The following is a 22,912-nucleotide window of genomic DNA, read 5'->3' as shown; positions in this document are numbered from 1 at the left end:
GGGGTAGACAAAATGCATTAAGTCCAGAAATCCTTCCTCAAAGAAATGTCTGCAGAAAATACAGCTTGAAAATATAGCAAAACCAATCAATTTGAGGATCAGGCCTCCCCTGCCAGGGCCCGTCCACCCACCCCGAGAGCATCACAGGCACGAAGAGGACTGGAAACTACCAGTGAGAAAAAGTGAAACTATAATAATTTTATTTCAGTAACTTTTGTGTTACTGGGAACTTCAGTTTTCCATCACCAAAGTGCTTGGGGGAATAAATAAGCATCAAGAAATGGCAGTGAGCGAAATAGTCCGTAGTTTGCTCTTTTCTCTGTTGTTCATATATAATTGACTTGGGCTTTTGACGAGGCAGTACATTTTTATGACATTTCTGAGTATCCTGGGAAAGCTTAACACTCCCTGGGCCTACAGAAATGTTTCTTCTTTGTTTCAAAGAGTCAATGGTTTGACTGGCTGGAAGGAGCTTAACAGGCATCCGTGGTGAGGCAGGACTTTCGCCACTGCTGCCACCGCCTGATTTTCAGACTCTTTGCTTTTTTCAAAATATCCACAACTGTTGACATTTGAAGATTTTTCCATGTGGGTGGGTTGGATGTGATGTTAAACAGCTGAAAAAACTTTATGGAGAGCTGAGGAGTGGACACTCAGGCTGTAGGTGGGAGGTAACAGAAAGTGGGAGCCCGGTGACAACAACACAGTGGCACAAAGTCCTGAGCAGCCCCATGGAGGCTGTAAGATTTCTTACTACGGCTCCTCTCATCTCTCACCCACGCCTAAAAATGCAGATAAATAAAATTGAAGCTTATGAAGCTTGGGTTTAGTGGACTAATTCATTTGCACCAAATTCTACCCAGGTATAAAGTGTGCAGCTTTTTCTTCCGGTGGTGAACACAGAACTGAAAATTAACTGATATTTAATTTGTATCATGATCCCCGCCATCTGCACACATCTTTTCGAAACAACATGAATTGCTTATTCATCCTCCATCTATTTTAAAAGTAGTATTTGCAGCCGAATTTCTTGGTAGCGTTTCAACCACTGTACAGACGAACATGGTGCAGATGAATTTTCTGCAACAGGCAGGCTCGGAGTTCATTCGGCATTCTTTTCTGACATATACAGCAGAGCTTTTGTTTCCAGATGCGCTTATGCTCTACAGTCACTGAAGTTGGCAAGTGGCGTACTCCTCCCTCTGCCAGAAAAGGCCCTGCCCTTCCCTTCTCTTCCCCCCCTCCCTTCCCCTTCCCTTCCTTTCCCCCTTTCTCTTCCCCTTCCCTTTCCCTCCTCTCCTCTCCCCTTCCCCTCCTCTCCCCTTCCCTTCCTCTCCCTTCCCTTCCCCTTCCCTTCCCTCCTCCTTCCCTTCCCTTCCCCCTCTCTTTCCCTCCCCTCCCTTTCCCTTCCCTTCCTTTCCCCTTTCCCTTCCCCTTCCCCTCCCCCTTCCCTTTCCTTCCCTTCCCCTCCCCTTCCCTCCCCTTCCCTTCCCTCCCCCTTCCCTTTCCTTCCCTTCCCCTCCCCTTCCCTCCCCTTCCCTTCCCTTCCCTTCCCTTTCCTTCCCTTCCCTTCCCTTCCCTTCCCTTCCCTTCCCTTCCCTTCCCTTCCCTTCCCTCTTCTCTTCCCTTTCCCTTTCCCCTTCCCCTTCCCCTTCCCCTTCCCGGCCCTGCCGGCTGGGGGGCGGAGCGCGGCCCCCTCGCCCCGCCCCCGGTGCGGCCGCCTCAGCGCCCCGCCGGGCCCCGCTCCGCCGCCGCCGCCATGCCGGGGGGTGCGCGGGGCCTGTACCGGCGGATCCTGCTGCTGCACCGGGCGCTGCCGGCCGCGCTGCGGGCGCTGGGGGACCGCTACGTGAAGGAGGAGTTCAGGAAGCACAAGGCCGCCGGGCCCGCCGAGGCCCAGCGCTTCCTGCGGGAATGGGAGGCAAGTGCCCGCCGCCCCGCGGCGGTCCGACCGGGGGGCCGCCTCCCGAGCCGCGGGCCCGTCGGGTGGCTCCGGGCCCCTGCAGCCCGGCCCTCGGTGCCGGCGGGCGCCGCGCAGCCGCCGCCTGCCTCCGCCGGCGGGGGGCGGCGGGGCCCGCGCAGGGGAGGCCCAGGCGCCCGGCCGGGAAGGGGGACCGGCCCTGTAGCCGGCGGCCGGCGCCTTGCTCGGTGTCTCTGCCAGCCCTGCCCTTACCTGCCGCAGCCGCGGCTCCCTGGGCTTCGCGTGGTTTAAGGATGTGTGTTCCAGAAAGGGAGGTGGAAAATGCCCGTTAGCCCCTTCGCTGCTAATGACCGCTGAGGTGTCGATTGCTGGTTCGTGTGCTTAGAGGGTCTTCCTCTGGCAGGCTCCCCTGAAGGGCGAGCTCCTTGCAGAGTTACAAAGTACTTGTACTTCTACATCTCTGGGCAGGTTGTCTATAAAAGATAGATAGAAGATAGAAGGTTCTTGCTTCCTTGCCTCATCTCTGTGTGATTGTAACTATACACACACATGCTTATATATATAACGGAATTGCAACAATTATATCATTATCTGTATATGCATATATAAAAATATATACACAAAATTATCTGTATAACTTATACAGGTAATGTATAACTTACAATAATACATTATACAAATGTGTATATATATTTATATAACTACATGCATAGCTAATTGTATTACTATAATTAACTAAATACAAAGGTGTAAATAGCTTCTCCATGAGCTTGTATTTCATTTTTGAGTGATATTTTTTGCTAGTGTTTCCTAGGGAAACGAGTCTTATGTGAACATTGCTTCTCTGCTTACCCCTCCCCGCCTCTCCCCCTGGACTTAGTGGCTGAATTCACCAACGGCAGAAAAGCAGATAGTTCACAAGTAATTAGGATGTAAGAAGTTTCACAACCAGCGGGGGGGGAGACTTTTGAGGTGCTTTCCCCACATGCCTGAACTCCAGCAGATGCTGGCATATTAATGGACCCCAAAAAACCCACATGACAGGGAAATGTTATAGACGCTGAACAGAGGAAAAAAACTCTAAGCGTGGAAAAAAACCTCAAAGCATGAAAAAAAACCTGCAAGAGACAAATCTGTACACAATTAAGCTCCCCATTAATTTTTGTGCTCATTGAACTACTGGTTTGGTAGTATCTTTTGAATCTCAAAACTGTTTTCCTTGCTATGGAGGAAAGTTGTATTCTACGCTGCCCTGGAAGTTGGTTAGTGTAGGTAGCATCCAGTGCCTCCCGGTTTAGCAACAGAAGGGTAATGGGGGGAGATCTGACTCATCCCTTCCACCTGCTGAAATCTTGGGGGTAAAGCAGCTCCTTTACCCTTGCACTGGGGCTTCAGGAACCAGCAGGGAGAACACTGCCTGGTATTGTCTTCAGAGGAAAGGAATAAGTGTATTTTAATTGCCTCTTGCCAACTGATAGATCCTGAAATCGGGGAAAATTTGTATCTCTCTCTCAAATGCCTGATACTATTGTAATCCTCCATTGCCATTTACTTGAGACTGACAAAATGTTTCCGCATCACTGCTTCCAATTTTAACATGAGCTAAAAAGACAAGTTACAGGTTACTATTTTCAGTGCTAAAATCTTCCTGAGAATAATTTTAGAAGAGGAAGAAAATGTTTACATTGAAATATCTTTAGCCATTTCTGTGAAGTGAACAAATAGTGAAAATGTTTCTCAGTTTTAAAATGTTTTAAAAGTAGACTATAGGTAAAACTGGGAAAAACTTTAGACTACAAGGAAAAGAAGTCGAATTTTGAAACGTGACGTTTAGTGCTATTAGCTATGATATGTTCAAGGAAATGAAACTAATTTAATAACTGTTTTGAGTGTGTGGGTATAAAGAACTTTGCAAATATGTCTGTCTTCTAACAAGATGCTGCGAGCATGTAGTTAATGTGGCTCTTCTCATCTTTCCTTTAGTTTTTATGTTGTTCTGGGATTTTTTCTCCCCTAAATCATTATCTGTTTCAAGGGTGAAATTTCTAAATCAGACTTTCACATTTTTGGCCTGTGGGACTCACTCTGCATCTTACATTATGCTGTGGTTCCCAACCCGTTGGAGACTTGGACTAGATAACTGAGGGAAGGTGGACTGTAGATGATTTGGATTAGGTAACAAGAGAAAGATGCTCAAATTCATGTTGGAGTCCTCTTTGCACCCTTCCTGGGCAGCAGGACACTCTTTCATCAGAAATAGGCTGGAGGCTCCAGAACAGTCCTTGCAGAACACACCAGCATACCTGTGAAGTGCCCAGTTCTTGAAGGGCATATGAATCGCATGGTTAGCAATGCATGAAGCTGTGATATACTACTTCATGTACGTGAACCGTAACTGTGCTTCTTGCCTCCATATCTATTTTTATTAAAAAAACCCTCCAAACAAAAACACTCCCCAAACAATCCCTCCCCCCAAACAAATCACTGCAACATTAATACAAAATTATATTTATGTTCCCTGTTAAGTTTTAGCCATTTTTTGGGGAAAAATGCAAAGTTACAGCTCTGTTAACAGTATTTTGGCATGTTGCACATGTGAAGCACTTTTATTCCTGATTTGCTTGTTCAATACCTTACTCTATGCACTTTAGCGTTGTCAATATTCAGCTTCCATCTGGAAAAGTTCTTTCCTCATGTCTTCTATTGCATGCAGGGTGTCTGGTACAGTGGCATGATGTCTCATATTACAGAAAAATAGTATTCATAATTTTATATTAAAATAGTATATCTTAATGTATATTCACCAGAGGGTAAAGATTATGGATATGATGATTGCACTGATGTTTCTTGACTTTGAATAAGGACTTCAATATGAAGTGTAATCTTAATAAGCCGCCCCATATGCTTTTTGAATGAAAATTTCCAAGGACGACTTACTTTAACATGAAACTACTTGACTTTTGTTAAAACTCTTCAGGCTTTTTTTGGATAGTCAGACTTTCTGTGTGTGCTTGAATATAGTAGTTCATAGTCTGTGTCTGTGGTATGCTGCCTTGTCCTCCAATTTGATTCGTATTTGCTAATTGTTTACTTAACAGGCCTGGCATTTTCATTGCATTATGGTTGTGCCAAACGATTTTTTTTTTTTCCCTTGGTATTTAAATCATGCTGATTCAAGGGAACTGGGCACATTGATTGTTTATCAAAGAAAACAAGCTGAGCAAATTCCCTTTATTTCTTGTGAAACATGGTGAAAAACCTGTAAGATTTTGCTGTTAAAAGCTTTAAAAACAACTGTTAAAGGAACCTTAATTATACAGGGCATTCAAGCAACCATAGCTTCCTATATTACTGTAGTTCTTTAATATTAGGTTCTGTTCCATGGCTTTTGGGAAGAATCCAAATCTCAGTGCAGGACCTGAATACTCAGCCCAGTTCTGAAACAGGGGTACAAGCATTATGAATATCCTTACAGTCCAGAAAAGCACAGGTGGAACATTAAAGGGAGATTTCTAAGATTAACTTTAAAAAGAAATGGGGGAAAAGAGGTAAAAAGGCTCCCAAATGATATTGTCTTAGTATGTGAATAATTCGTGTCGTTTTCACGTGAAGGAGATCAGAAGGGATCCCCTTGTTTGCCATGCACAGGAATTGAGGGATTTAGTGTTAGAACCCAACCGCATAGATGGCTAATGTAATTTTATGGGAAACCTAAACTGACCTGTTTGTGTTTACAAAATAGGGAAACTATCCTTTGAATATTCTTGGAAGAGTTCTTAAGTGAATAAGACTGACAGAAATAGTCTGCAAGTAGGTATACATTTATATAAAAGTAGAACAATGTAAATTTTGCGTTTTTCCTATCATTGGTGTTGGATTGATGGTTTGTGTCTTGAAGCCCACTGGAAAGTATTAAAGAGGGATACAAAGAAAGCCAGCTTTGTTGTTCAGGAATTATGGTTGTTCGGGTAGATTCAAATTAAGTATATAAACTATTAATATATGTTCCTTTCTATTTTCTAAATATTTAATATTTTAATTAAAATAATTGGTACTCATTTACAGGAGATGGCTGATATAATTAGATTGATAGTGATTATTACCTTGGAATGCTATTGAATTAATGTTGACAGATATGATAAGTAAATTAGTTCAACAGTCTTCTAAGTCATGTGGTAGCTGATGAGAATGCTTACTTAAGAATAGGTAATATTAAGATAATATTTATTACTTTATTCTAGGTTACAAATGATAGAATTTAGAATATTCAGCTAAGTAATTTCAGTAATCATTTGTTTTAGATCACTTAAGTTAATTCTTCTTTTAATTTTGAAAATTACCATTTTGTACTTAGCTTTAAAAAGCTAAGTACTTAGCTTCGTACTGTTTAAAAAGCCTGACCCCGTAGATGGGAAGGTCTGGACTACCTTGAGATGAGCAGAATAATTCTGCAGAATTACATGACGTTTTCTCACATCTAATAGATTGAATAAATTGCCTTTGAAATGCTTTGGCCACTCTTGACTCTGAAAGCCTTTCTATAAGCTTTCAAAGGAACTGAGACTGATTTGGGAGCTGGCATCTGCTGTTGTATACTCAGAAGAAAGGTGACATTTTTGTCATTCCTGATAACAAATCTAGGCATTATATTGGTAAAATTAAGGCGGAACTGTATCTCTCTGTCTGGGGAACCTGGTCACGTAGCCTCTCAAGAATGGCTAATTTTTTTAATCACTATGATATTTGATACGATACAAATAATTGTCATTCATCAAGTTTGTTTTCAATTGCCCGTGTCACTTGCAGTATTTAGTTTGCTGGGATGATTGTGGGATGGTCTCATGATGTTTCCCAGGACATAGTTGTCCTGATACATCTTTTTCTACTCGTGAGTGACTACACTTACAGAATTTTTCGCTTCTTAATTCTTTGGGCTAGTATGATCTTCCCTCCCCTTCTTGATTTATTTTTAAGCTTCTGGCGCTCAAAAATATGTTGAGATGTTGAAAGGAGAATTTGAAGACCAAATAGCCGAAGAAAGTTGGATGGGTGGAAGAGGAAGCTGTGGCCAGAACTGGAGTCAGACTGGGGTGGGAATGGGACTGGGATGTGTGAGTTGCCCTTTGTACTGTCTTTCAGAAAATATGTAGGCTACATAAGTCTAAAACTGCTGCTGCCTTTCTGCTCTCAGTTTCAATGAAGTACATTATATAAGTGATCTCTTCTTTGCCTGACAAAGAAATACATTTTTTTTGGACGTGAAATATGACTTTAAGGTTTTTGCCATTTTATGACTTTAATAAAAGTTGTGAAATAGGATTTAAGAGTAGTATTTCATTGTAACATTACCAGATACACTGGAATTTGCTTTTAGTGATTTTTATGGCTATCTGGATGAAAACCTTCTTATTAAGAGTAAATTCCTACTGAGACTTACGTATTTAGCCCCCACTTAGGGTGTTCGCTGGGTATTAATTTGTAAGAACTAAATTGTAGACGATTTCCTCTATTTTCTCTGACATTTCTCAAAAGGCAGGAAAGAATTTCTCACTTTTCTGAGAGCCGCAGAGTTGTGGCTGATACATTGAAGAGCATGTGGGATTCGGGTATGACCAGCTGCAGGAAATCAGCCTGCTGCTCTGACCTGGCCTCCCTGGTGGCCTGCTTTGCTGTAAGATTTGAAGTCTGCCTGTGTAAGATGGCAATTTTGCCTTGCTGCACCCATGATGTGTTGAGTTTCCTGAACTCAATAGTTGTCACAGACTCAACAATTGTCCCTTTGACCAAAAAAAACAAAGGCAAAGGTTGACCACATGGATCCCTATAGCAAAGTTTCACAGTAATAACATCCTTTTCGTATTATGGCATCACATCCATCCTTTCAGTGCTCCTTCAAATTTGCGTTTAGAAGCAGGAGCTGGTGTCTGCTCCTTTTCCACGGAGAATCCAGGCAGTCTGGGAGCTCTCTCATGTGGAGAGACTTGGGGTAACCTGGTGGATACCCACTGGCTTGTGCGTGGTGCACGCCCGTCACGGGAAGGAGCATTTGGTACTTCTCATCTGGAGAGCAGCGTCATTCTCTTTCAGATTCGTCTGCCCACTGCTAAGGCCGGTGATTTCTTTTTTTTTTTTTTTTTTCTTCTGTGTACATATTAGTGTGGGATAGCATTTGATTAACTTCTTTTGTTAAACTTTGCTATGTGTAAATACCCTGCATTTTTTTTTCCTATTTAAAAAATGTTGTGATCTGGGGTTGATGGAAAATAAGACTTAAAGGCAAATGCGGGATTTTGTTTTAGACCGTTACTGTATTTTCCAAATTCAAAATTTTATAAGCTGTGGCATCAGTACTCTTACTGCTTCTGTCATGTTACTATGCTAATTATATTTGTATTATCCTATCTATGATTGCATGTAGCTAGTCAGATGGATGTCCTGATAACTGTGCCTGTCTGCTAGTTGCAGTTTTTATTTACAACTGTTTTGACACAGCAGGAAATAATATCTGAGTCATTGGGGTCACATCAGACACTAATGTCAGTCACTCGCGTGTGCCAGTCACCTCAGGTTATAATACATCGCACGGTAAATTCCACTGAAGTGATGGAAATTTGTATAAATATGTGGTGCGCAAATAGGTTTATAAATTTCAGATGGTTTGATCATTATAAGTATGTAAAGTATATAACATGCCTTTGATATTTAAAGTGTGGCATTGATTAAATCCCAACTGAAATTTGTTGGCAGAGTACAGCAATTTTTATTAGTTATAACTTAAGATTGAGAAGTTTAAATTGCTGTAGAAGTGGGGTAAACCTCTAATATGCGTAACGGTTTTATTCCTTGCTTTGAGTGGCACTGACTTGGGAAATGAGCAGGGCATGTTCATGTTAATGCTCTCAGATTTGAAGACACTGTAGAAGTTTTGTGTATGCCTGCTCATGGATACTTTCCTAATGAGTACAGGTTTGTGACAGCCAGTGTGTGATTAGATCTCTAAATAAGAACATAGGAATGGTCAGACACAGTAGAAGCAGAACCAGCAATGGAGCATTTACAGAATTGTCAGTTTAAAAGGTAATTCAGGTTTCCATCTTGTGGTAGTAGAAAATTCTGTCCAAGCCATATGAGACAGCATATGCGTAACCGTGCTAGCTAACATACTGTAGTACTTGTGTATGTGTTTGAAACTTAGGAAATCAAAAGCCTTTATAATGTATAAATTCTATACATAATAGCACATAATTCTCAGGGTCTCCAGATTTTTTTAGGTTAGAGCTGTAATGATCAGGAATCCATTATTTTGGTGGTGTGCATTCAGATCCCTGAGTACTCTTTGAATCTAACAGTTTATCTTATTTGCTGCAAATGAGCCTGATTCTACTTTTTCGATGTTCCGTGACAGCCATTTCAAAAAGTTTAACTCTGTACAGGTTACAGAAATAAAACTAATGTCTTAAAAAGTTGTCTTTAAGTTGTATGTGTGCAAGTATGAGTCTTGTTAGATTTCTTGTTTCCTCTTAGACTTAAAAAAAAAAAGGAAAGAGGAGGAGATGTGTATTCTGACTGCTTTGCCCCCATCTTGATTTTCCAGCACTGTCTATTTTTATTATTTAAAGCATTTTACAGTAGAATTTAGAACACCTTACCAGGTTAGGTTTTCAGATGAAGATAATATCGACGTAACTAATCCACAAATCTTTTGAACTTTGTTGTATTTTAAGACAATGTAGTGGGTCAAACAGACAAACTGAGTATGAATTGGAATTGCAAATTTATAAGGATTTCTGCTTGTTTGTATTTTATTGACACCTTCCTTCTAGCATTTGTTTGGTCCTTGTGTGAATATTGTCAGCTTGTAGTGTTTTGTAAGCATGGTAGTTTTTACTATGTTTTCAGTGCATTTCCCCTATCAACACTATAAACACTGCCAACTTTCCACAAGTGCTGTCAAGTACCATATTTTGTAATTACTGCAATAATATTATGAGTGCTGTAATTGCGCATACTGCACGGATGTGCTTTTCTGTCCTGTCTAGGTACAAAATTGATATTTTCTGTGAGTTAGAATGGAATCTGGAGCACATCTGAATAATTGTTTCTGAATTGTTGTTTTTTTTCTTCTTTCAGCATAACGTGAGGTATCTGCACAAGTAGTGTTACGCAAATTGGAGGATTTTTAAAGCCCCACATGTGTGTATCACATCTGAATATAAAGCTGTACTTAGGACACACTTAGGAGCTGTACTTAGGACCTATTAAGAGATGAAGGCTTTTTTATACAGTTCACTAACGTTAAAGTCAGTTAATCAAATACGTTTTTTGCAAGAAGCTGAACCTCAGATTTCGACTTCATAATCTTGTATTTAGGTAGCATCTTTATCAATCTTCATGTTGTTTTAACCATCTTTCATAATGCCAAGAGCTTTGGCTGTTTTAATGCTGAAGCTGACTGTGTCTACAACCATACATCTTCTAATTGATATCCTGCTGTTTATGCAGCTCACTCCTGGGAATACACTGAGCAGAAAATTTCTGCTGAAATATTTTTATTTCTGTGTCTCAAAGCTGCTAATTTCAAACTGCATTTTTTGAAGGATATGATTTGGAAACCATATTTAATCATAGTGTCTGATAAAATGTTTGAATTCATAGGTTTTTAAAGGTCATTTCCAGAAGTAATGTTAATGAGATCTTTCTAATGAAATGTTCATTGTACTAGAAGTAAGTTAGAAGTGATACTAGAAGTTGAGTTACTGAGTGTTCATTTTTAGGCTTAGTGATATGTGGGGAGCTTGAGTGCTGTTGATAGGCTCCTTTTTTGTTATTCCAGGGATATTAGTGAGAGACAGAGCAGACTGAGGCAAAAGACAGCATGACACACTTTTCCCCCCCCCTGCAGTAACTAGCTAAATCTGTAGAATATCTTCTAAATTGACCTTGCACCCATCTTTCAAGACTGGCTAGCAACTGATCCTTAAAATGTAGATGCATATTCCCTTACTACGTGGGAATTCCTGAATGATGTAAAGTTGATACACTAGTTTTATGTTATTTTATACTATTTTTTTCTTCTTCCTGAACTATTCTATTCTATAAGTTAGAGGAAATGAACAGATCATTAGGTCAGTGCAACATTCTTTTTTTTTTTTTTCCTTTTTTTCTTTTTCTGAACCTAAACCAGAAGAAGCCTGGTGGAAAGGTTTGAACTTAAGTCCCCATCACCATTGCTTCTTTGGAGATATCATGACTGAAGGTATTGAATTGTGTTGGTAGTATTGATATCTGCATGGAATAAATCAGAACAATTGGTTTATTTTCTGTGGACCACCAAATACCAATTAGATCATAATCAGTTTCTTGCTTTTTATGATTGCATAGCGGAAGCATGTGGTCTTTTGTAGCTGAATTGAGTTTGTATGCTATTTGATGTATATGCAGTCTGTATTGAGGAAAGAATTAATATTACATTAGCAATCTTTGAAACTTCATCACCTTTTAGCTGAAGTCTGTAATGCCCTCATGTAGTCTGATAGCTGATTTTTGACTTGATAAATGAAAAGTATCCTTCATAAGATTGCAGTTTTTGAAGTGTACGCATGATGGCAGCAAATACTTAAATTGAGAAGGCTTGTTCCTGTACTAGAAACCAGTAGGATATTGAATTTTTTAATATAAACTGGGATTTTCACTGATTCAGTTCTTTTTAAATTATTTATTAAAATACATATTGAGATTTGTTAATGTACTGCTGCAAATTTTGAGAAGGCTTTTTAATTCAAAAACCTTACTGTGGTTTCCACCTGGTTTAGCCATAATGTTTTCATAATGTGCTTTCTGGTTTTGATTTGCATTGGGGTAGTTTGCTATCCCAGTAGCGAAACGCAGCAGCTACCCCAGTAGTTTGCAGTGTTTAGTATGGCTACTCTTTGATACCCTAGCAGGGACCAGGGCACCTACAACTCTCTGCTATCCCTCAAAGTGTTGCCCTGGCACGTATGGTTCCCCAGTGGTGCTGAAGTTTGCTTGTCTGAAGCCCATTTTTGTTTTTCTCTATTGGAGAAATATATCTGATCTCTCTGCAAAGAGATTTTGTATATTCCTCTTTCATGCTTCCTTTTTTAGAGTGCTGATCTCTCATTTTGTGATGATTTTTACGCAAATTGCTTTTCACAATTGGATTTGTAGATGAGTCAAATCTGCGATGGAGAACCAGCCTGAGATAAACACCCTGCACTAGCCTCCATGATATTTAAAAAATTATCCTAATCACATTCTAGGAACTTTATAGACTGTCAGCGCATGACTCCACGTTTTTCAACAAATATTGGCATGGTAAAAGTTCCTTTTTTCCTGCACTTGGAAAGTTCTTGGAGTTCTTCAAAGTCTTTTTGTCATAGTCTTGTGATTAAATGGTCCAACATGATAGGTTTGCTTCGTTTGTTCCTCTTCAGGCTTTTCTCTGGCACGTTTATCAGCTTACATACTTTCTTCTTCCTGTACTCCTTAATAGATGTATATTTTTGACATACCGTATAGTATTTTGTTCTTTATTTTTCCCCTTTGCAGTGTTTCTTTCCAAATTCTCATCTTGTAATCTAGATCAGTCATGTAAATTTTCCAGCAAGCATTCTTGGCCCAATGAAATACCCTTAGGACCTCCATCAGTGATTGTGCCTAGGCTACGTCTTGGACTCTGCACTGAGACGTGCACAGCAGCTCCCTGATTTCCACCTGTAGGCTTCTAATGTCGTGGGGCTGGCAGGGAGCTGGTCCCCAGTGGAGCGATGAGGACACCAGCACTGAGTCTTTCTGTGAGCGTGGCTTGTGTTTACCAAGAGCAGCCTCCCTTAATTTCTAAAAGTCTAACAATTGAATGATTGTTGATGTTTCAGATCAACATTGGATAATGGTAGTTGGATAACCAGCTGGTTCTTTAGCTGCAGATCTGATGTCAGATGTCATATATTATGACATACATGACGTAGAAGCACACCTTTGCTTGCTACTGTGGTATCAGGAAGGGAGATAATTAGCACAGTAGCTTGCTGCTCTGGTTTCATCCGACTAACCTGGCAGCTGAGAAGGGTCATTACAAAATTCTGATCAGCCACGGTAGCCACCAGTAGAGTATGTCCGGGGGAGATGAAGCATCAGTATGTAGACACAAAACTCTCTTTTTAAAAAATTGTGTTTTATTTATTTTTTTTTCATGAGGTATCTATTTAGTTTTAAAGTGATTATATAGTAGTAGCCCAATACACATATTTTTTCGCCAAAAGAAAAACTTTATTTTTAATAATGCCACATTTTAGATGCTGTTGCAAAGTACGTTGGTATTGTATGGTGCTGTTAAGAGTAGGAAATTTTCTTTAAAAATGAAAATATAGTATAAAAACGTATTTATTTCTACTTTCATTCCTGGACATGGCTGAAACATTTAAACTGAAGCTCTTTCTCTTTTTTTCTGTCCCTTCCAAAATGAATATGGCATGTGTCAGTCATCTACCATGATAGTTTAGGCCAAAAAGCTATAGTCTGCCACAGTTACAGGAGCTATGGCTTATAAGAATAGCACTTTGTGGAAACTGTAGGTCAGCTTTAGGCTGTGGTACAAGCAGGTTGCTCTAAAATTCAGGGTATTCTGGTTCATGTTGAAATGACTTGTTCTGTGTATGTACTTCATTTACGGTAGTTTAAATTTGATTTAATGCTTAGAATTAATTTTAAGGTGTACAGCAAATCACGATATTCAGTTGTTTTCTGGGCCTCTTGAATTTTTAAATTCCGTTGATTGTTCTCAGTGAAGCATGCTAGCGAGCTTTTTCACATCCGTTACAGTGAGTCATTGTAAGAATTTATTTAAGGGATCCATAATGTGAAGAGTTTTAATTAAATAACAAACGTGTATTATGTCCTTAGTGGTTTACAAAGATGAGATCTTGTATAGCTGCGGGGTTTTTTCACTAGTTCTGCTGCTGATTGGCTAGTGAAAATAAATTTCATAGGTGGTGCTAGCAATGTCGTTCTGGTTCATGGGCAATTCAGTACCATCACTAGAACAGAAAGGAGTTACATTGTTAAGAAAAACATCATCATCCTATCAGTCAAGAAGCAAGTGAAAGTTGCTTTGTGAATGATGTGAACTCTGATTTTTCTTTTTTTTTTTCTTTCCTTTTTTTTAAATTTTATTGGTGAATCTGACTTTTGCGGAGTGTCTGTCTGCCAGCAGATGCCACTCCTCGGCAGCAGACAAGTTTCCCAAACTTGACCAGGTAGAGGAAAGTAGTTGTAGACCTTTGTTTTTAGAAACATTGATGGCAGTTTGCCTGGGATTGTCTTTGTTTTCCTTGATAAGAATGACCTATGCTATAAACAATTAAATATTTATCTTTTACAATGGAGCTGTTTAAAGTTTTGTTTCCTGCTGATGCATTAAACCCCAGGGCTGGAAAAATGGCAGTACATAGAGTAAGATGCCTTTGTTCTTCAAAGTTTTGTGTAGAGCAGTATTTTAGTTGAATAGAGGATGACGCAGAAACCTTTTAGGTGTCAGGAAGCTTCATTATGGGAGGATTTTGGGTGGTGGAAAGGTGTCTGTATCAGGATTGCTGAAAAGGTGTAATGAGGAGGATGACTTAGAAGCCCAAGTCTCAATGACTTGCAATAGGACAAGTCCTTATAAAACCTTTAGGCGTATTGAAAAACAGCTGGCCAAGTTGTAAGTGCATCTGCCAAGAAAGAACTAAGAAGCCATGCAGTGAAAATAGACAAGGGAATCCTGGGCAAGAATATTCTGTTGTTTGTCTCTTCTAAATTTTGGAAAAACGTTATCCTGTGATTAGATGTCCTGGGACATGAATAATGGCATATTGCTATCTCCAAACTTTAAACAACCATCTTTTTAACAGCTGATGTTTTGGATATGGGCAAGGCCTGTCTTGGCCTCTGTAGACATCTGCATTAGAAGGCTATTTTGATAACTGGTAAATATGGTTGGACCAGCAGACCCTGGACTGAGGTGATGGATGCCGTCTTCCCAGCCCCGACACCTTCCATCTGTATGGATCCAGTCTGCCAGTAATGGAAGGCTTCCTGGTATGGCTAACGAGTTGTTGATTTTTCACACACATCCACCTGTGTGTGTTGTTCTAAAGGGTTTAGTTTTATGTTCCTGGTGAGAGAAGATCTGTTAACTGTATATATATATTCCCCCCCACCTTTAAAAATAACACGGACCACTTTCTTGTTGCTGATGTGAAACCTGTGATGATCTGGGGATGCCATTTGAACCCTGGAGAATTAACTGTGGGAAAAAAAAAAAGCCATCTGTGCCAGTATCATTGCATTCCTGCATGTTTCCTGGGAAAGGGCTCCTTTGAATTGTAGTTTGGGTTCTATAGTTTGGGTTTTGCTAGAAAGGCAGCCCAAGAACCTGCAGGATCAGAGCAGGGGGCAATCAAGAGACTTCAAGGCCTTGGGATGACTGGTTAAGGGATCAGGAGCACAAGTAGTGTTCTCCTCTATCCTCCCAGTTGCAGGGAATGATGAGGGGAGAAACAGGAAGAGCCAGCAGATCAGTACCTGGCTCGGAGCCTGGTGTCACTGGCAGAATTTTGGGTTTTTTGATCATGGGATGGTCTACACGACACCAGGCCTGCTGGCAACAGATGGGGTACACAAAGGGGGAAAAGAATCTTTGCACAGGAGCTAGCAGGGCTCATTGAAAGAGCTTTAAACTAGATTTGAAGGGGGAAAGGGATAAAACCAGGCTGGCTAGGGATAAGCCTGAGGCACGCCAATTTTTGAGGGACAGTGTGCTAGGGAGGTCCTTTGGTCTGCCATCTCAGTGAAGGTAAAGGATGGAGGTCCATGTGGCAGCAAAGACGCAAGGGTTATTGATGTGTTAGAAACCACAGAAGCGCCTGAGAATGGTCAGGTAGAAATTAGGGCTTCTTCCCCCCAAAAGGTGGCAGGATCAATAGCCCAACTGAAGTGCATCTACACCAATGCACGCAGCATGGGCAACAACAGGAGGAGCTGGAAGCCATTGTGCAGCAGGAAAACTATGATATAGTTGCCATAACGGAAACATGGTGGGATGAGTTGCACAATTGGAGTGCTGCAATGGATGGCTATAAACTCTTCAGAAGGGATAGGCAAGGATGGAGAGGCGGTGGGATAGCCCTGTATGTTAGGGAGTGTTTTGATTGTCTAGAGCTTAATCATGGTGATGATAGGGTTGAGTGTTATAAACCTTTATATCAGGGGTAAGAATCAGGGGGAAGGCCAACAAGGCAGGTATTGTGGTGGAAGTCTGTTATAGACCACCCAACCTGGATGAAGAAGCAGATGAAATATTCTGTAAGCAGCTGGGAGAAGTCTCACAATTGCTAGCCCTTGTTCTCATGGAGGACTTCAACTTACCAGATGTCTGCTGGAAATAAAATACAGCAGAGAGGAAACAGTCCAGGAGGTTCCTGGAGTGTGTGGAAGATAACTTCCTGACACAGCTGGTGAGTGAGCCAACTAGGGAAGGCGTCCCTCTGGACTTCTTGTTTGTGAACAGAGAAGGACTTGTGGGTGATGTGATGGTTGGAGGCCGACTTGGGCATAGCGATCACAAAATGATAGAGTTTTTGATTCTTGGAGAAGTAAGGAGAGGGTCAGCAGAACTGCCACCTTGGACTTCCGGAGGGCAGACTTTGGCCTGTTTAGGAGACTGATCGACAGAGTCCCTTGGGAGGTAGTCCTGAAGGGCAAAGGAGTCCAGGAAGGGTGGACGTCCTTCAAGAAGGAAATCTTAAAGGCGCAGGAGCAGGCCGTCCCCATGTGCCAAAAGATGAGCTGGCAGGGAAGAAGACCATCCTGGCTGAACAGAGAGCTTTGGCTGGAACTCAGGAAATAAAGAAGAGTTTATGACCTTTGGAAGAAGGGGCAGGCAACTCAGGAGGACTACAAGGATGTCGTGAGGTTATGCAGCGAGAAAATTAGAAGGTACAAAACCCAACTAGAACTTAATCTGGCTACTGCCGTAAAAGACATTTTTAATTGTTTCTATAAATACATGAACAACAAAAGGAGGGCTGAGGAGAATCTCCATCCTTTATTGGATGCGGGGGGAAACATAGTGAGGAAGGCTGAGGAAAAGGCTGAAGTACTTAATGCCTTCTTTGCCTCAGTCTTTAATAGTAAGACCAGTTGTTCTCTGGGTACCCAGCCCCCTGAGCTGGAAGACAGGGATGGGAGCAGATGAAGCCCCCATAATCCAAGGGGAAATGGTTAGCGACCTGCTACACCACTTAGACACACACAAGTCTATGGGGCTGGATGGGATCCACCCAAAGGTACTGAGGGAGCTGGCAGAAATGCTCACCAAGCCACTTTCCATCCTTTACCAGCAGTCCTGGCTAACCGGGGAGGTCCCTGCTGACTGGAGGTTAGCAAATGTGACACCCATCTACCAGAAGGGCTGGAAGGAGGACCTGGGGAACTACAGGCCTGTCAGCCTGACCTTGGTGCCGGGGAAGGTTATGGAGCAGATCATCTTGAGTGCCATCACGTGGCGTGTACAGGACAGCCAAGTGATCAGGCCCAGTCAGCATGGGTTTAGGAAAGGCAGGTCCTGCTTGACTAACTAGATCTCCTTCTATGACAAGGTGACCCACTTAGTGGATGAGGGAAAGGCTGTGGATATTGTCTACCTAGACTTCAGGAAAGCCTTTGACACCATTTCCCCCAGCATTCTCCTGGAGAAACTGGCTGCTCATGGCTTGGATGGGCGTACTCTTTGCTGGGTAAAGAACTGGCTGGATGGCCGGGCCCAAAGAGTGGTGGTGAATGGAGTTAAATCCAGTTGGCGGCCGGTCACAAGTGGTGTTGCCCAGGGCTCAGTATGGGGGCCAGTTCTGTTTAGTATCTTTATCAATGATCTGGACGAAGAGATCGAGTGCACCCTCAGTAAGTTTGCAGATGACACCAAGTTGTGCGGGAGTGTTGATCTGCTTGAGGGTAGGAAGGCTCTGCAGAGGGACCTGGACAGGCTGGATCGATGGGCCGAGGTCAATTGTATGAGGTTCAACAAGGCCAAGTGCAAGGTCCTGCACTTGGGCCACAGCAACCCCATGCAATGCTACAGGCTTGGGGGAGAGTGGCTGGAAAGCTGCCAGGCAGAAAAGGACCTGGGAGTGTTGGTCTACAGCCACCTGAATATGAGCCAGCCGTGTGCCCAGGTGGCCAAGAAGGCCAATAGCATCCTGGCTTGTATCAGGAATAGTGTGGCCAGCAGGACTAGGGAAGTGATTGTGCCCCTGTACTCGACACTGGTGAGGCCGCACCTCGAATACTGTGTTCAGTTTTGGGCCCCTCACTACAAGAGAGACATTGAGGTGCTGGAGTCTGTCCAGAGAAGGGCAACGAAGCTGGTGAAGGGTCTGGAGCACAAGTCTGATGAGGAGCGGCTGAGGGAACCGGGGTTGTTTAGCCTGGAGAAAAGGAGGCTGAGGGGAGACCTTATTGCTCTCTACAACTACCTGAAAGGAGGTTGTAGCGAGGTGGGGGTCGGTCTCTTCTCCCAGGTAACAAGTGATAGGACGAGAGGAAATGGCCTCAAGTTGCGCCAGGGGGGGTTTAGACTGGATATTAGGAAAAATTTCTTCACTGAAAGGGTTGTCAAGCATTGGAACAGGCTGCCCAGGGAAGTGGGTGAGTCACCATCCCTGGAAGTATTTAAAAGACGTTTGGATGAGGTGCTTAGGGACATGGTTTAGTGGTGGACTTGGTAGCGCTAGGTTAATGGTTGGACTCAATGACCTTAAAGGTATTTTCCAACCTAAACGATTCTATGATTCTATGACCTTGTATCAGTTTAGATACGGCCCTTGCCCGTTTGCTGCTGTCTGGTCCTTGCTGCTGGTTTTACAACATCGATAGCTCTTGATTTTTCTGGAAAGGTCGTAATTGTAATATGAAAATGTTTTGTTTTGCTTTGTTTTTTAAAATTTAACTTTCTGTGTCTGAGATGTTTCAAAACTAGGATGTTTTAATTATTGTAAGTGCATGTTTTTCCAGTGGTAAAGATTAAGTTCTGTGGTCATTTATACTCAACTTATTCTGAATGGAAAAATATAAAGGGATGCTTAAAAATGTTTTAGTCCAGTGGAGAATAGTAAAACAATTAAAATGGAAAGATTAAGGTGGAAGGTCATCATTGACAACTACAGGTTCTTCTCCTGAGTTAAGATTGTCTGATTCTGATAAATAGATATTAAGCTGTTTTGTAAGAAATGGGGAAACATGGAAATAGTATTTCTGAACTATTCTGAGTGATGTGTTCATCAAGCAGTAGAGGTTTGCTGTGTATTGAAACTCACATCCTAACATAGGATTTAACTAATGAATTGGTCAAAAGAGGAATGTCACTATTAACTTTTTCAAGTTGAACAAACTCATGATCATAGAGTGGTATTTTGTGTGTGTCTAGCTTGAAAACATATTTGAGAATTTTTTGCCAGCGTTTGTTTTATAATTACCAATAATCTGTTTTCATAAAAGGTAATATGGAGGTGTTCAGGGTTCTGGACCTTGCTTTTATATTCATCAGCTCTTCCTAGGAAATTTTATATTCTGCATTTTGTTTTATTTGCATCGTTTTCAGAAAAAGGTTTTTCTGACTTCATTTGGCATTACAACAAACTTGCTTCTCTTAAGGACATTTTCTGTAGCATTGACTAGTATCAACTATCCAGTGTTAACAGGTGCTTCACAAACTGAATTTTCTGGACGTTAACTACTTCCAACCCTTTAGAAAATTGGTTTTTTTTCTGTATACATGTATATATAGATATGCACTATGCATATATGGTGTATTTCAGGGGTTTGGCGCCATGTACTTCATTAAGTATTTAATGGTTTTGACCTGCAGCAAAGCATGTTGAAATCATAAGATGATTTCAGTGGGTTCTTCTGAAATTGCAGATGTGCCGAACAGTCTTCTCAATGGACAGTGGCAATGTTGTGCTGCCTCCTGTAGGCATGTGGTTGAGTCATGGCTACCTAATTGGTAGCATCAGTCACAAAAAATTGGAAAATTTTCCCTTTTTTTCCTGAGCTTATGGTGGCAGATCATTGATAATGTTGGTAAGTCCTTTAGGTTGGAAGGCGGCCAGTTCAGTGGTGATGCCAGTAGAGGGGCAGTGAGTGAAATTCGAAGGAGCAAAATGAAGCATAACAGGATGTTGGCTGCCCGGATTATGGAATAGTTCCTGAAGGAAACTGAGATCCGTCTGAAGAGCTTTTAGGTTAGTAAGAAGGAAAACAATCTTGAAATTGCTGTACTTTTAGTACGAAGTACGTTGGACAAAATAATCAGCATTCCAACATGCTGCAGTTTGTAACACTGTTGGCTGAAACAGGCAGAAGTCTGGAGGGGGTTTGTTAAATGCTTTATAGTTTTTTTGCTGTTTCATTTTGACTTTGCTAGATTGACATACATTGAACTTTCAAACTCTGTTATTGAAAGTATGCTTGATTTTGCAGTGACTGGCCTTTTTGAAGACCACTGGGTACTTTTTGCAACATACTCTGCAGAAAAAAAACTTGAGGAATTTTGTTGCCATATTGTCATTGATACTTGGAAGGTATTTCTTCTGTTAATAAAATAAACACGTACAACAGAATATGAGGAATACTTAGTATAGTACTAATTTTTTGTGGTTTTTTACTAAGTAGAATTGAAAATTTGCAAATAGAAGACAATTTGTATCTTGCTTAAGGAAGTAAAATACTTTTTTAATTGTATTCAATACAGCACAGTTTTAGACAGTAACTTATATCTAAACTACTCATATGTATTGCTTATGGATGGGACAGAAACTAGATACACAAGGAAAGACAAGAAAAATAGAAAAAATAGTGGATTTTTTTAAACTGGGAGTAAGTTGAGGCATTGCTGTACAATAGTAAGGAGGAAAATGGCAAGGATTAATGAGTCCACCAATCTCTTGCTATGGCAAGGATTAATGAGTCCACCAATCTCTTGCTATTGCTTACCTCAGTAGGAAGTGTGGAGAACTTGCTGTAGGTGAAGGTGAAGTTCCTTTCAGCTCTTTTACTGAAGTATGAAGGTAAAGTCATTCATCTATCAGAGTATTTGGTTAAGAGAAAGGAGTCTGAATTTTGCAACTTGAAGAACTTAAGCATTTACCTATTTGCACTGAAGCAAATCTTTGTATTAATTCTGCTTGGTATTGTATTGCTAAATCCCGTCCCTTTCAGACGGTGTACTCTGCTACCTGGAGTCTTCACAGGCTGAGTGATAGGGTTTTGGAAAAAACTATCCCAATACAAAAACTGCACATCACAGAGGAGATTGTAAGGCAAAACTGAGCAGTGTGTGAAATAAGCATTTGACTTGGGAATACACCTCTTGCAGAGCATGGTGGGATCTGTTAGTTTGACTGACTGGCCCCAGCACCGCCGGGCCAAAGCTGTGTCTGTACTGCTGAATCAGATGTGCCTAGGGCTACTTCGCAGCTGGCAGTTGAACAGCCCATGTCCATGCTGTTAAACTCTTACCCTCCAAAGCAGGGTGGCCACATCCGAACTGCCTGCTGGGAGCAGTCCCCGATCTGTGCCAGCTCACTGGAGGGGCATGGGAATTGTTTGGGAAAAAGCTAGTTATCCTTAATCAAAACCTGCGCCAGGGACCATGGCACCAAGCTCCCAGGGTGGGTGGTTGAGGTCTGGTACCTTCTGAAAGCATTCCCTGGCACTGTTTTAAGTTGTTACTGCAGACAGAGCTCTGACTCATCTGATGTCAAGTGCAAGTGCTGCTTTTTTTCTGGATTCTTTCTCTCTTGCATTATCAGATTCCCATCAACCATTAGATTTATCTAACTTTCTCCAAGTCAAGAGTCATCATCCCTGGAACCTGTGTGCAGATCTGAGCCATTCTAAGAAACAAGTTCTGAACTCTCTAGTGCTATTCGGTTGCTGGTCTGGTAAGATAAGGGCAGACTCTCTAGGCCTTTATGAAATTGCATGTCAAAGCTGGGAGCTATGTCTGTACAGCAGCAATTGTGAATGTTCTGCTCTGAATAGGCAAGAAAATACATTCCTGGAAGGAAAAGAAAGCAAAAAAACCCCCTTGCTGTCTTTCTAGCCAGGAGGGATTGCCAGACATGTGTCTTGTTACTCTGCATCCTAGATCTGAAAAATGTTATTGGAATACTACTGTTTCTTTAAAATTTCATTTCTGTTTCAATTCAATGAGAGTGTTCACTGGTATTAACCCTTTCAGTGTCCTCTTGAGAACATACTTCGGCTGTCATTCATACTTGCTCTTTGCATTGATAAGGCAAGTAAGTACACTTTCTTGTCATTCCCTTTTACTGACCCACTTCTGACATGTCATGGGCCAAGTTTAGACTCTCATGGGCCACAGCAGATGAGACTATGACATCATGAAGTTAATTGTGTGCAGTGCCTGTAAGAGGGTGTTGTATGGGTGAAGAGCAGCCCAAAGAACTTGCTTGAGTAATGATGGGTGTAGACGAACTCCCGAGTTCCTGGAAAAACTAGAGCTACTGTCGTGTTAAACAGTATCCCAAGGACAAGCAGACAGAAAATACACTTTGTTTCTCTTTGGGTAATGCCAGTTTGTGGACTAGGGCATTTCTAATTTATGCTTTGTTGTTGTTGAGCCTAATTTGGTGAACTGGTATCTTTAAGATGTATTGCTTGTAAATTTTGATCAGATATTTTCTGAGTGCTGTTGCATAATGTGTATTGTGTTTCAAGTGGAAAGGAGGTTTTGTTCGTCTTTTCACTTGCATATTGTACAAATAAAGCTTCAATGACTGGTCGATTTAGTGAGGAAAATAATAATAAATGCAGTCTGTGTTTTCTGCGAAATAGCTGCCAGTGAAGTTTTGTGTTCGTTATGAAAGAATAGGATGGAAACTAGCTTATGCATGCATTCAGTAAAAGCTT

At 41.4% G+C, this 22,912-nt stretch overlaps 1 protein-coding gene across 1 annotated transcript in view; it reads left to right on the top strand.

Annotated features, from left to right (window-relative positions):
* The first annotated feature begins 1,671 nt into the window (after window positions 1-1,671).
* SDHAF3 (succinate dehydrogenase complex assembly factor 3) overlaps window positions 1,672-22,912 on the top strand; it is a 39,351-nt gene continuing 18,110 nt past the window's right edge. Inside the window, exon 1 of the mRNA XM_072854235.1 lies at window positions 1,672-1,921. Within this exon, the coding sequence (XP_072710336.1) occupies window positions 1,760-1,921 (162 nt within the window). The 5' untranslated portion in view covers window positions 1,672-1,759. The remainder of the gene's footprint in view (window positions 1,922-22,912) is intronic.

Source organism: Ciconia boyciana, chromosome 2 (genome assembly GCF_034638445.1).
Source record: "Ciconia boyciana chromosome 2, ASM3463844v1, whole genome shotgun sequence".
Taxonomy (NCBI): domain Eukaryota; kingdom Metazoa; phylum Chordata; class Aves; order Ciconiiformes; family Ciconiidae; genus Ciconia; species Ciconia boyciana.
This window is presented reverse-complemented; position numbering and strand designations above follow the sequence as displayed.